At 33.5% G+C, this 14,661-nt stretch overlaps 1 protein-coding gene across 2 annotated transcripts in view; it reads left to right on the top strand.

Annotated features, from left to right (window-relative positions):
• Positions 1–14,661, top strand: part of PIK3CB (phosphatidylinositol-4,5-bisphosphate 3-kinase catalytic subunit beta) — a 205,873-nt gene that overhangs the window by 125,928 nt on the left and 65,284 nt on the right. For both annotated transcript variants that reach the window (XM_038571022.1, XM_038571021.1), the window contains 4 exons: positions 2,162–2,413; positions 3,782–3,878; positions 7,270–7,400; positions 9,852–9,902. In XM_038571022.1, coding sequence (XP_038426950.1) covers positions 2,162–2,413; positions 3,782–3,878; positions 7,270–7,400; positions 9,852–9,902 — 531 coding nt within the window. The remainder of the gene's footprint in view (positions 1–2,161; positions 2,414–3,781; positions 3,879–7,269; positions 7,401–9,851; positions 9,903–14,661) is intronic.

The raw sequence follows: 14,661 nt of genomic DNA, 5'->3' as shown, positions 1-14,661 counted from the left end.
TTCACCCATTTCACCTTCCCCCTACCCCCCTTAGCAACCATCATTTGTTATCTGTATGTATGGGTTTTTTTTTTCCTGCTTTGTTCATTTGTTCTTTTGTTTTTAGATTTCACATATAAGTGAAATCATGTGGAATTTGTCTTTCTCTCTGACTTATTTCACTTAGCATAATATCCTCTAATGTTGCAAATGACAAGATCTTATCCTTTGCTATGGCTGAGTAATATTCCATTATATATGTATAACACATCTTCTTAATCCATTCATCAATGGACAGACACTTGGGTTGCTCAGATATCTGGCTGTTATAAATAATGCTAAAATAAATATAGAGATGTATACATCTTTTCAAACTGGTTTCCTTGATATTCTTTGGGTAAATAGCTCAGTAGTGGAACTATTGGATCATATAGTATTTTAATTTTTAAAAACATTTTTCAAGGAATCTTCATACTGTTTTCTCCAGTGGCTGCACCAGTTTATATTCCCACCAACAGTGCACAAGGATTCCCTTTTTTCCACATCCTCATCAGCACGTTGTATTTCTTGTTGTTTTGATTCTAGCCATTCTAACAAGTGTGAGGTAAAGTTTCATGGTGGCTTTGATTTGCATTTTCCTGATGATTAGTGATGTTGAGCATCTTTTCATATGTTTGTTGACCATCTGAATGTCTTCTTTGGAAAAACTTTCAGATTCTCTCCCCACTTTTAAATTGGATTGTTTGGGTTTGGGGGGGTATTGAGTTGATCTTGGATATTAACTCCTTATTAGATCCATCATTTGCGGGTATCTTTTCCTATTCAGAAGACTGCCTTTTTGTTAGGTTGGTGGTTTCCTTTATTGTGAAAAATCTTTTTAGTTTGATGTAGTCCCAGTAGTTTATTTTTGCTTTGTTTCCCTTGCTGGAGGAAACATTTCTAGGAAAATGTTGCTAAGGCCAGTGTTAAAGAAGTTACTGCCTATTTGGGAGTAATTTGAATTTTATGGTTTCAGGTCTCACATTTAGGTCTTTAATCCATTTTGATTTATTTTTGTTTATGGCATAAGAATGTGGTTCAGTTTCATTCTTTTCTCCAGCATCACTTATTGAAGAGCTTGTCTTTTTTTCCCCATTGGTATATATTCTTGCCTCTTTTTTTTTTTTTTTAGATTAATTGACTAGGTAAGTGTGAGTTTATCTCTGGATTGACTATTCTGTTCCATTGATGGATGTCTTTGTTTTTAAGACAGTACCATACTGTTTTGATTACTACAGCTTTGTAGTATATCTTGAAATCTGAGATTGTGGTGCCTCCAGCTTCATTCTTTCTCAAGGTTGCTTTGGCTATTTGGAGTCTTTTGTGATTCCGTATAGACTTTAGGGTTATTCTAGTTCTGTACTACACATTTTTAAATTTAGAAATAATTGGGTTGTGTCATTTTAAAAACTATATAATGACTGAGTAAAATTTTCTGGGACATTTCATATATGTCTTGCATCACTCTGAACCTGTGTCTTTAGGAAGAAATAAAAACCTGTGATGTGTAAGATAATTATAAATATGGATAGAATATCTTTAGGTGGCTCTTATAATGACCAGTTCATACATCATTCAGAAGTACAAAGAGATTTTAGAGACATTTTATCCATCACTTCCTTTCCAGTTATACAGAAGAGTAAGACAAGACCCTAAATAAATGCAGTCAGTGAAGGTGAGTATGCGATAGTAGTTTTTGTACTTAAGGTCTTGAGCTACTTACACCATTGAGACCTATTGCATTTTTTAAAAAAAAACTTATTTATTTATTCATGAGAGACAGAGAGAGGCAAAGACACAGGCAGAGGGAGAAGCAGGCTCCATGCAGGGAGCCTGACGTGGGACTTGATCCCAGGTCTCCAGGATCAGGACCTGGGCTAAAGGCAGCCCTAAATCGCTGAGCCACCCGGGCTGCCCCCTATTGCATTTTTTAGCTGGTTTACTTACTAAGTGAAAAATAGGTTAAAATAACAGTTTGGTGAATTATATACTGATTACTTACAGCCTGATGATTCTGTAAACAAAAATTTTTCCTAGAGTTGGTGTGCTTCTTCTCCCAGTATATGTTAGTTTTTCAAAATAGAAGTGTTTTGGTGGTGCAGTATTCATAAATCTGTATTTGTTTTTGTCTCCCTCGTTACAGGTTCATGTCAGGGCCGGCCTTTTTCATGGTACTGAACTCCTCTGTAAAACCATCGTAAGCTCAGAGATATCAGGGAAAAATGATCACATTTGGAATGAACCACTGGAATTTGATATAAATACTTGTGACCTGCCACGAATGGCTCGATTATGTTTTGCTGTTTATGCAGTTTTGGATAAAGTGAAAACAAAAAAGTCAACTAAAAATATTAATCCCTGTAAATATCAGACCATCCGGAAATCTGGGAAAGTGGTAATTATACGCTACAATGGAATAATTTAAAAACTCTTTGAAATAACTGAGTAACATAAGTTCAATAATAGCATAAAACTTTGTCTCTGTGAAGTGATTTTAAAGACAATAAATCTCCATTTTATGTCTTGTTCATTTATTTCTCTTTTGGCAAACTTGTTTTAGCAAATGTCTGTACATGTTCCAGTGTAAATAAAATACTTTTTAGAAGATAGAAATAAAAAAAGAATGAAAAGATTAAAAAAATTATATGTTCATAGTCCCTTAACTGAAATTCTATGTGCCACAGATGCTTGGACATTCAGAATTTTGTGAATTTTAGAAGATCATACAACATACTTCACACCTGTGGGACCTGGGGTACAAATCTGTAATCAAACACATCAGTATCTAGTGGTGAAATATATGAATATTCACACTAAATGAGACAAATGCAGAATATCAGTTAACTTTATGGCATTTCCAGCCATGTTTTGCTGTCAGATGAATTATGAACAAACTTTTAGTTTTAATTTCTTAGATTTCAAAATTGTGGGAAAAGGATGGTGTATCTGTTCTCATATTCTCATCTTTCATTTTATATTTTTAGTCAAATTTTTTCATTTTCTTTTAAGTTTGTGAAAAATTGGTTTGGAGGGATGGGGACATGAATTACATATATATATTTTAAAAGCTGGTTACTCTATTTATGTACATGAATATGTATTCTTTATTCATTAATGTAAGAATTAAGAAAGCTTTTCCTCTGCTTATTATCATACAGTTTTTAAAAAATAAAGTTTAGGGTGTAAAAGTCACAGAAGAGGTATTTTCTTAGTGTTTTTTCTTACACTATAATTTTATGCAAAGCATTTGACTTTTCTTTTCTTTTTGCATTCAACTATTTTATAGGGTTTTTTGATACACCATGACCAAGTTATTTGGTCAAGGTGTCTATGTAAATTGGTCTAAGTATCTATGCTTCCTTCTAAGAAATAGAAATAAATTCTACAATACCTACAGACATTGCCTTCTCCTACATTAAAGTTAACTAAGGCTTTAAGCTCTTAAAAGAGACAGCCTGATGTTATATCACACATATTTTCTTGAATCATTAAAAATTTTTCATCATTTGTGGTATTAAGCAATAAATAATGTTTTTTTGGATACACTATTTCATCACGAATTGGCTTTCAAAGTTTTCTTGAACCATTGTAAAGATTTTGAACATTTTTCCATGTACATCTTGTTTTATTTTGGGTGATCTTTTGGAAGTCATCTGAACTCTAGAAATTTCTAGATTTAAATTTTGAAACAAAGGGGTATGTACATGTTTACATGGTAAAGTTCTTTTTCAGCATATTTATGCAGTGGTATCTTTTTCAACAGCATTATCCTGTGGCATGGGTAAATACGATGGTTTTTGACTTTAAAGGACAGTTGAGATCTGGAGACATAATATTGCACAGCTGGTCTTCATTTCCTGGTAAGACTTATATCCTAATCCTTAAAGAGTAACTATTGGTATGTGGACTAGTAATGTTTCTTTATGACTCACTATTTGTTTAGTAAAGAAACCATCATTTTGTATCTTTATTACTTATTTTAAAATGGTTTCCCGCAGATTATTTTAATATATTTAAAAAGTGATTTGTGTCTGAGTATATTTGTTATCTTGATGAATGTGTTCTTGCTTTAAATGTTTTAATTTTTTATAGATTTTGGAGAAATTCTAAGAGAATTTTATAGATTTTCGAGAATTCTCCTAAGAGAATAATGTCTTGTTTATAACAACCTTTGTTACTCCTAGTTGTACTAAATGTCTACACTAGTAGAAGGAACATTCACTAATATGGAAGAATTAGTAAAAACATAGTAAATGTTTCATTGGATTTAACCTGAAATTTGAGCTAAGAGGAGCACCTTCTATATGATATATTTCTGTAATATTATTCAAAGCACCCAAACAAGGTAGATAGTTTTATTTCCCTTTTACGTATGAGTAAAGTGAACCTTAGAGATAAGTTAGTCAGTCTTACGTAATTGGTTCAAAACTAAGATATGTACAAAAGACTGCTTGATTCTTTCCATTATTTCATACTAGTTTTCCCAGATGTTGGAAATTTTTAGTGTAAACTTTGTATATAATAGTGGTTTTCTTTTTTTTCCTGCCTTCATAGTTTGTAAATATAGTTAATAAAATTGTGAACTTCTTGCATTTAAATTTATTTTGTGACAAACACTTGAAAAATATTCATTTATTAGTAGTTGACATCTGAGAAATTGGTTTTGGATAATTCTTCACAAACATATTTAAAACTCATGTTCTAATATTTTATGTATGTATACTTCATTTTCTACCTTTCTTCCATATACCTGCAGTAGTTTTTACCAATCATGTTTTTCCCAATATAGGAGAGTAGTGTACATTTATATATACATTCTTAAAGAAATTATGAGCTTTATAGCTGCATGCATTTCAGCAGTTACACTTTTTTGAAAATCTTAATTTAGACTCACACATGTTCTCCAGAATCACCAAGCAACTTGACTGGTATTTTTAGCAAAATTGACAATTTGGGGCAGTATTAACTTGGCATACCATGAGCCTGACTTCATCTCTAACAAGATGTAATGTCAAAAATAATAAAAGAACACATTTGCTCTGTATGTATCAGCTGTAGAATTGGCACTTTATCCCAGTAGGAGTGAAGCTGAAACAAAGGAACTACAAATAATCTATTGTAGAGTCCTCATTAAGTGGTATGTAATTATATTACTGGTTGCTTTTGTATCTTTCCAGATTTCTTCATGTATACACTAGGAAATACAAATGTAGATTTCTATTTTTCTTCCTATTTTTAAACACAATAGCAAAAATGCATTTTGCCCTTTTAACCTTATGTATCTATATTGAGTGCTGCTGCTGTTCTTAATGTGGTCTTATCTTTTAATAATTTAAGCAGTGTTACAATGAATAATAACCTTACTTATATGCAGGTATATGTCTAACATAAATTCCTAGAGGTGGGTTTATTGAGTTAAAGAATAAATACATTTGTAAAAAAAAAAAAAAAAGGAATAAATACATTTGTTATTGTACACCTCAAACTGATATAACACTATGTTAACTAACTGGAATTAAAAACTTAAAAAAATTAAAAGCTTGGAATTTTAAAATAAAAAAAAGAAATACACTTGTAATTTTGATAATCACAAATTTCCCTCCAGTTGAGGTTTTACCAATTTGTACTCTCTATTTATAATATATTAGAATACATTTTGTAATCACTTTTAAGCAAGGTTACCTCTCTGTGTTTGGGGCTGATAAGAATTCTAAAATGTTAAATTTTACTTTAGATAGATGGCATATGATAGGATAAAGGAGTATAATGCTACCAGATATCATAGTATAGAATTTAATTTTGCCGAGATATCTGCTTTAGGGTGTATAAATGAGAATTTCTTCCTTCTAGGTGACAATAGAATCTGTGAAATTAGGGAGTATTAAAGAACTGGAGCAAAGAATGGATTATGGAACTGAAATTTGCAAATACTTTTGTAAAGATTTTCTACCAGATGGCCTGGGTGGCTCAGATGGTTAGGTATCTGCCTTCAGCTCAGGTCATGATCTCCAGGTCCTGGGAGATAGAGCCCCTCCAGTGTAGGGCTCTCTGCTCAGCAGGGAGTCTGCTTCTCCTCCCTGTTTCTCAAATCAATAAATAAAATCATTTTTTAAAAAAGACTTTTTTTTTTTTTTTTTTAGCATTGGTAAGTAATTTGAGTATGCATAATATCTGGACATTAGGCCTGGACACAATGGATTTTTATCTTTTATTTCCTTAGGAGAGAACAAATGTACTAAAAATCAGTATATGGAAAGAGATAATAGTTTGGCGAGGAGAGTCTTTAGGCTGCACTGCAAATTCTGTTCTCTTGAGTTTACAGTCTCTTTAACAGTTAATTTATCTGTGAAGTGAAAAAGTTTTATGAGAACGTTGAAATCTAAAATTCTCATGCACAATTCTGTGAATAGACCATGTTTCGGTGGGGGAGCAGAGGAAGGAATGCCTTAAAGAAATAAGCAGTTTATTTAGTTAAAGGAGTACCACTTGAATGGAGTGTTCCAGAAACGACCAGAGAGCTCTTTAACTATATCAACAGTTATGGGATAATTGAAGAAGATAAACAACATTAGATTTGTCCAAAAAATATCACTGATGACTCTCAAGATATCTGTTTGGGTGCTGTGATGACCATCGAAAGTAATAAATTCATATATGTTGTGAAGTAATAAAAATTCTGTGGGTCACCTGATTTTGATGGAGAGCAATTCCAATTAAGTTTTTTTTAATTTCATGATTGAGAATAATTATCAAATTTGAAGAAGGAGTTGGGGTAGGTATTAATTTTTGCAAACTTTCTTATTTTAGAGGTGTATGTAAACTCACATTCAACTCTTGTGTCAAGTATTAACAGTAAATAAGAGGCTTACTGATAACAATTGTCTGCCAAATCCCTTAGGTGACATCCTTTTTTTTCTTTTTTTTTTTTTAATTTATTTATTTGAGGGAGACAGGGAGTAGTTTGAGAGAGAGAGAGAGCAAGCAAGCGTGTACCCGCACTACACATACACACACATAGGCACACACAAGCAGCAAGGAGGGGCAGAGTGAGAAGCAAACTCCCTGCTGAGCAAGAAGCCCTATATAGGGCTCTATTCCAGGACCCTGGGATCTTGACCTGATCCAAAGCCTTAACATACTGAGCCACCCTGGTGCCCCTTAGGTGACATACTTTTAAAATTTTTTCTATTAAGGTTTTATTTTAGTTTAGTTTCAAAAATATTTTTTAATAAAATTATTTGCACATTTTAGATGAACTTGAAGAAATGTTGAATCCAATGGGAACTGTTCAAACAAATCCATATACTGAAAATGCAACAGCTTTGCATATCAAATTCCCAGAGAATAAAAAACAACCTTATTATTATCCTCCCTTTGATAAGGTAAGCCAATTATTTAAAGGGCCACTATGCATGAAAATCATCGAATCATTCTTGGCTCTGCATGTTTATAGTTTAATCTTTACATGTTTGTTTCTCTTTCAAATGTCACATACATTGGCAACTTGATTCAGCATGGAGCCAACTAACTCTTTTTAGTCTTGGCTTTATCACTGACCAGGTGAGACATCATATCATATCATATCTCTGGAGATCAGGTTTCTCATTTATAAAATGAGGAAATCATACTTGTTCTCTGAGGTTCTTTTTTTTTTTTAAATATTTTATTTATTCATGAGAGACACAGAGAGAGGCAAAGAGATAGGCAGAGGGATAAGCAGGCTCCATACAAGGAGCCAAATGTGGGAATTGATCCTGGTACTCCAGGATCACACCCTGGGCTGAAGGCGGGCACTAAATTGCTGAGCCACCCAGGTGTCCCTCTGAGGTTCTTTTCAATTTAAAATGGCTATAAATGCATTCATATGTAAGTCTGAGCATGTCAAATGTACATTCAAGCTTGCCCAGCATGTTCAGGGATTAATGACGTAGTCACTGCTGTGATATTCAAAGAACAGATGATTTATGTTGAATGTTACTATTAATAAGATTTCTTAAGGTACTGTTATTTATGTAGAATCTATAGCAAGGACTTACATTTTTAAACACATTTCCTTACAAACTTCTTATCTTGAGTATCAGAAGGTTATGGGGGAGGGTTGAAAATGGGGCTATGCTCATTTACATTCTGGGAGCTAGGCTGTCATATGTTCTATCTTCAGGCTTGGCATCTTTGTTTCAGATATGATTGATGCCGATTTTTATGAGAAAATCTTGGAACAAATTCTCAATAACAAGTCTATTTTATTTCTTTAATCTATGTGAGAATAATCTTCCTTTAAAAATTGATATTATACTAATTAATATTCAAATTAATCCACTTTTAAGCTTAATTGTATTTTAAAATTCAGCACTTTCAGACCTGTATAGTATAGATTTTTAAAATAGTGTATAAATTAAATTTATGTTCCCTAATGTTTCTTCTTTACTCTTATTTTAATTGAGTTTTATCCACATAAAAAATAACTTTTCACTTCAAATTCTTCTGAAATGACTTTCTGATCAGTAATATATAGCCAAATTAAATTTATGGTTAGTAGTACAAATCCCAAATATGCCAAGAACCATATACCTTATTGTACATTGAGTAGAATATAAGGTACATTTTGACTCATCCATTGCATTCATGCTATGGCTTTATTCCTTAGAATAGCAATTTAACCAGAAGGCATAGCTGCTTATGATACACTTTATACTCCAAGCTATGACTGTTTTTGCGTTCATTTATAGTATGTATTCAACAATCAGTTATAGTTTCTTTTGGATCAAATGGGGTGCTTTTTGAAGCAGTTTTATAAATAGAATATCCTATGCAAATACAAGAGTTTTCGTCTAATATTTCAAGGGAAATCCAGCTTCTTTAAAATGTCTTATTTCAGCATTGCCTAAGTCACTAAACTTTCCTTTTGCCTTTGTAATTTCTTAGAGTCTGTCTTTGAACATAAACTTGAGTTAGAGGGTTTTGTCTTTAAATATGTATAAATATATTTGTACTTATTGGGGTTTTTGAAATTGTATAATTTACATGTGATTATTTTAAAAAATCAAATAATACATATAAAAAAGGTGAAAGTTCCCATATTCTTTTTATTTAATATAATTATTTTTGTTGTGAGCACTTGTATACATTTTGCTTTTCAAGTCAATTTTATGGTTATTGATTAATTTTAATAACTATAATCTCATTTTGTCATAACAACCGTATGAAATAGGATAAAAGTTATCACTACACTTTACATATGAGGATATGGTCAAATTATTCATTTAGGATTATAGAAGCCAGTAAATGGATATAAATCTTCAGATTCTTTAACACTGATTTTCCCATATTTTCAAGAATCAGAGCCCTTCTTGAAATTAATGAATTCAAGAGATATTTTTAGGCTGTCTTTGATACTCTACTTTTGTTAATTCAGTAAAAAAACAATTACAAAAGACAAAAACCTAATCATTTAGTAACTCTTACATGCCTTTGCATTTTCTTAATCAGAAAATATTTACCTGTATTTAAAATTCTTTCACATACCAAAAAAATTCTTTCACATACATATTCAAGTCTTTGCATTTTTTTAATCTACGGACAATGCTGATGCACCCTATACACCCTAGGAGTCACGGTCCCTTATAATACCATTGACTCTCAATTGTCAAGACTTTGAAGATTGGGAATCCCCACTGGAGACCATTTTGCATTTAGAGTTCATGTTTACATTATAAAGCATGCCAGACCTCATGTTATTTCTTGTAGTCTAAGTACAATTGTAATCATTTACAATTAAAATTTTACAAATACAAGCACCAAAATTTAATTTAAAAAGTTTTTTTTTTTAACAGATAATCGAGAAGGCAGCTGAGATTGCAAGCAGTGACAGTGCTAATGTATCAGTAAGTATCAAGGTTTTAAAATGATCCTTTCTTATTATAATGTGGTCCTTACTACTTACTTGCATCTCATTTATGCTAATGACTTAGAGATAACCATACTCTTATGCAAGAATAGTCTGAGAGTTTATGTGAATATGTACATACAAATGTTTTGTTGAATGGCAGGTGTTTATAGGTGGTCTATGTTCAGTGGTAAACCCTTTTCTGATATAAACACAGGTTCAGCAGCTAGTCTTTTTTTTTTTTAATTTGATTAATTTATACTTTAAAGTAGGCTTCACGTCCAACTTGGCCCTTAAACTCACAAAATGTAAGATCAAGAGTTGCATGTACTACTTATGGAGCCACCCAGGTGCCCCCATCAGCAGTCTTTAAGAGATGCTATGACACTTCATAGATTAACTGTACTATCTTTGTGAATGTTATTCAGTTGAATGAAGAGGCTGTAATTTTTCACACATAACAGGAGATATAGTCAGGCCAAGATCTACAGCTCTGGGGAACAAGGTTTTTTCCATTTTGGTGGTCTGTTATGTTAACATATAGTTTCTGTCTCATGGTTTAATTTAGTGCTTCAGCTTCTCATATTATTATGGTCCAGCCAGCAGGACTAGGTAAAAGGAAAAGCAGGAGTAGAGGCCACACCTATTCTTTTTTGAGGATATCATTGCTGCTCACATCTTATTTGCCAGGACTTACTCACATGCCCATACTTAACCACAAGTGAGGCTTGCGAAAGGTAGTCTTTAGTTTGCCAGGCAGGTACTTGGCTAAGAAAATGAGATTCTAGTTAATAAAGGAAGAGCACAAAGAATACTGAGGGACAAACAGCAGTCTCTGTCATATATGCTATGCCCATTGTTTCTACCCAAAGACTACAAAATAGATTACTTTGTTTAGTTTACAATATATGTAGATTTCTACCACCTATACTTTTTAGCTTAATTTTTTGACTCTTAAATAGTTTAAGACTTTGCTGAGTCGAATCTGATACTCCTTTTTCATGTTACCTGTTTACAGTTTTTAATGTGTCTTCAGTATAAAGCCATTCTACATAAAATGGCAATTATATAGAGGCTAGGAGGCAAAATGGAGATAATGTATGTTTTTGTCATTTACATAGAATCAAAGCAGTATTTTATGATGGATAGTTGGAGAAATGTCTGGCCCAGGGTGTCTTCTGCTTTGCCCTTGGAATTCTCAAAAATATCCATAGTCCTGCAGTGCAGGTCATCTACTACTATAAATACTTTGAGCACTTCTCTTTAGAGAAACAAAAGAAGTTTATTACGAGTATCCACTTAACAGTTTGTTAATTATAGGCACACCTTGGAGATAGTGTAAGTTCTGCTCCAGACCACTGCAATAAAGAGAGTATCATGATAAAGTTAGTTGTGAATTTTTTGGTTTTCCAGTGCGTATAAAAGATTTACACTATACTGTTGTCTGTCAAATGTGCAATAGCGTTATGCCTAAAAAACAAGTACCTTAAAGTAAAAACACTATTTTGTTTAAAAGAAAAATGCTAACCATTATCTGATCTTTCAGCAGTTGTAATCTTTTTGCTGGGGGAAGTTCTTGCCTTGATGTTGATGGCTTCTGACGGATCAGGGTTGGGTTGCTGAAGGTTGTTGGGGTGGCAATGGCAGTTCTTAAAATAGTACAATAAAGTGTGCTGTATTAGTTGACTCTTCATCCTTTTCTGAATGATTTTTGTGCAGCAGCAATCTGTTTGGTAGCATTTTACCCACAGTAGAACTTCTTTTAACTTTCAAAATTAGAGTCACTGGCAGCCCGGGTGGCTCAGCGGTTTAGCGCCACCTTCAGGCCAGGGTGTGATCCTGGAGACCCAGGATCGAGTTCCACCTCAGGCTCCCTGCATGGAAGCCTGCTTCTGCTTCTCTCTGTCCCTGCCTCTCTCTCTGTCTCTCATGAACAAATAAATAAAATCTAAAAAAAAAAGAAAAAAAGAAAAATTAGAGTCAGTCCTCTCAAACCCTGCTGCTGCTTTATCAACTAACTTTATGTAATATTCTAAATCCTTTGTTGTCATTTTTAACAGTCTTCACAGCATCTTCATTACTGGTACGTTCCATCCCAAGAAACCACTTTCTTTGTTCATCCATAAGAAGCAAATCCTCATCTGTTCAAGGTTTATCATGAGATTTCAACAATTCAGTCATATCTTCAGGCTTCACTTCTAATTCTAGTTATTTTGCTATTTTCACCATACCTGCAGTTATTTCCTCCACTGAAGTCTTGGACCACTCAGAGTCATCTGTGAGGGTTGGAATCCTCTCCTTCCAAACTACTTGTTAATGTTGATAGTTTGACTTCTTCCATGAATCATGAATGTTCTTAATGGCATCTAGAATGGTGAATCTTTTCCAGAAGGTTTTCAATTTACTTTGCCCAGATCCATCAGAAGAATCATTCTCAATGGCACCTTTGACCTTATCAGATATATTTCGTAAATAATAAGATTTGAAAGTCAAAATTATTAATTTCATCCATGGACTGCAGAATGGATGTTTTGTTATCAGGCATGAAAATCTCATCATTCTCATTGTACATCTCCATCAGAGCTCTTGAGTGATCAGGTGCATTGTCAGCACTAATGTTTTGAAAAGTCTTTTTTTCTAACCAGTAGGTCTTAACAGTGAACATAAAATATTCAATAAACCCCAGATGTGCTGTCATCAGGCCTTGTTGTTCCATTTATAGAGCATAGGCATAATAGATTTAGTACACTTATTTAAGGGCCCTAGGATTTTGGAATGGTTATTGAGCACTGGCTTCAACTTAAAGTCACCAGCTGTGTTAGCCCCTAAAAAGAGAATTAGTCTGTCCTTCAAAGCTTTGAAGCCAGACATTGACTTCTGCTCTCTAGCTGTGAAACACTTAGATGACATTCTCTTCTAATATAAAGCTGTTTCATCTACATTGAAAAGCTGTTGTTAAGTATAGCCGCCTTCATTAATGATCTTTGTTAGATCTACTGGGCAACCTCCTGCAGCTTCTACATCAACACTTGCTTCTCTTAGCACTTTTATGTTACAGAGTTAGGTCTTTTCCTTAAACCTCTTAAACCAATCTCTGTAGCTTCAAACTGTTCTTCTGCAGCATCCTCACTTCTCTAAGGCTTCATAGAATTTAAGAGTTAGGGCCTTGTTTGCATTCAGCTTTGGCTTAAGGGAGTAGTAGTATGACTGATCTTTTATCCAGACCACAAACACTTTCTCTATATCAGCAATAAGTCTGCTTTGCTTTCCTGTCATTAACGTTTTCACTGGAGTAACACTTTTAATTTCCTTTAAGAACTTTGCCTCTTGGGATGCCTGGATGGCTCAATAGTTGAACGTCTGCCTTCAGCTCAGGTCCTGATCCCAGGATCCAACATCTGGGAGCCTGCTTCTTCTCCCTCTGCCTGTGTCTTTGCCTCTTTCTCTTTGTGTCTCTCATGAATAAATAAATAAAATCTTTTTTTTTTTCTTTTTTTTTTTTAAAGAACTTTTCCTCTGCATTTACCACTTGGCTAAGTTTTTGGTGCAAGAGGCCTAGCTTTTGCCTTGTCTTGGCTCTTGACATGCCTTCTTAGGTTGTATCATTTCCAGCTTTTGATTTAAAGTGTAAGACATGCAACTCTTCCATTTACTCTAACACTTAGAAGCCATTGTAGGATTATTAATTGGCTTACTATCAATATTATTGTGCCTTACAGAACAAAGAAGCCCTAGGAGAGGGAGAGATGGAAATAGCTGGTTGGTAGAGCAGTCAGGATGAATATAACATTTATTGATTACATTTGCCATCTTCTGTGATATGGTTAATAGCATCTACAAGGAATTAACAGCAGTAACAGCAAAGATCACTGACTACATATCACTATGACAAATATAGTAATAATGAGAAAGTTTGAAATACTGAGAGAATTATGAGAAAGAGACAGAGAGACACTTAGTGAGCAAATGCTGTTGGAAGAATAGTGCTGGTAGACTTGCTTGATGCAAGGTTGCCATAATCCGTCAATTTGTAAAATATAGCAAACAAAACAAGTATGACAAAACAAGCCTATATTAAAACAGATAATTACAGTTTAGTTTTCAGAGATAATAGTTATATGAGGATATCTTCATTTTAATGCCTCTTTTTATTACTCTTTATTAGTCTTAATGTTGACCCTCAAACATCAGAACGGTAACTGGTAACTTAAGTTTTACTATTTCTCCTACGGTTTGCTAGTACCTTACTTAAATCAGAAGGTTCCCTTCTTATTAAGGATGTTCTGGCCCAAGTTTAATATGCCTTTTTTAAAAAAAATTGGGGGCATAGTATAATTAATTAATTGTGAAACTGAAAGTGAAAGTTATTCTTAAAACCACCACCTACTTTTTGTCCTCAGAGATAGCTGTAAGCAATTTAATTTATAGATATTAATCCTAATGCAGTGTATGCATTTACATACTACCTTTATGTGTAAATACATCCTTTAAAAAAATAAATGGATCTTTATGTATGTAGTTTCTCCCTTTTTGATTTAATGCATTCTGTGCATCTTGGCTCTTTTAAGAGATCAACCTCTCTCTATCTACATATTTAAAAGATTTATTCATTTATTCACTTATTCATTTATTCATTTATTCATTTATTTATTATGAGAGAGACAGAGAGAGGCAGAGACATAGGCAGAGGGAGAAGCAGGCTCCATGCACCAGGAACTCGATGTGGGATTCGATTCTGGGTCTCCAGGATCGCGCCC

Source organism: Canis lupus, chromosome 23, assembly GCF_011100685.1.
Source record: "Canis lupus familiaris isolate Mischka breed German Shepherd chromosome 23, alternate assembly UU_Cfam_GSD_1.0, whole genome shotgun sequence".
In the NCBI taxonomy this organism is placed as follows: domain Eukaryota; kingdom Metazoa; phylum Chordata; class Mammalia; order Carnivora; family Canidae; genus Canis; species Canis lupus.
Note: the sequence above shows the minus strand (reverse complement) of the source record. Positions and strands in the feature narration are given on the sequence as shown.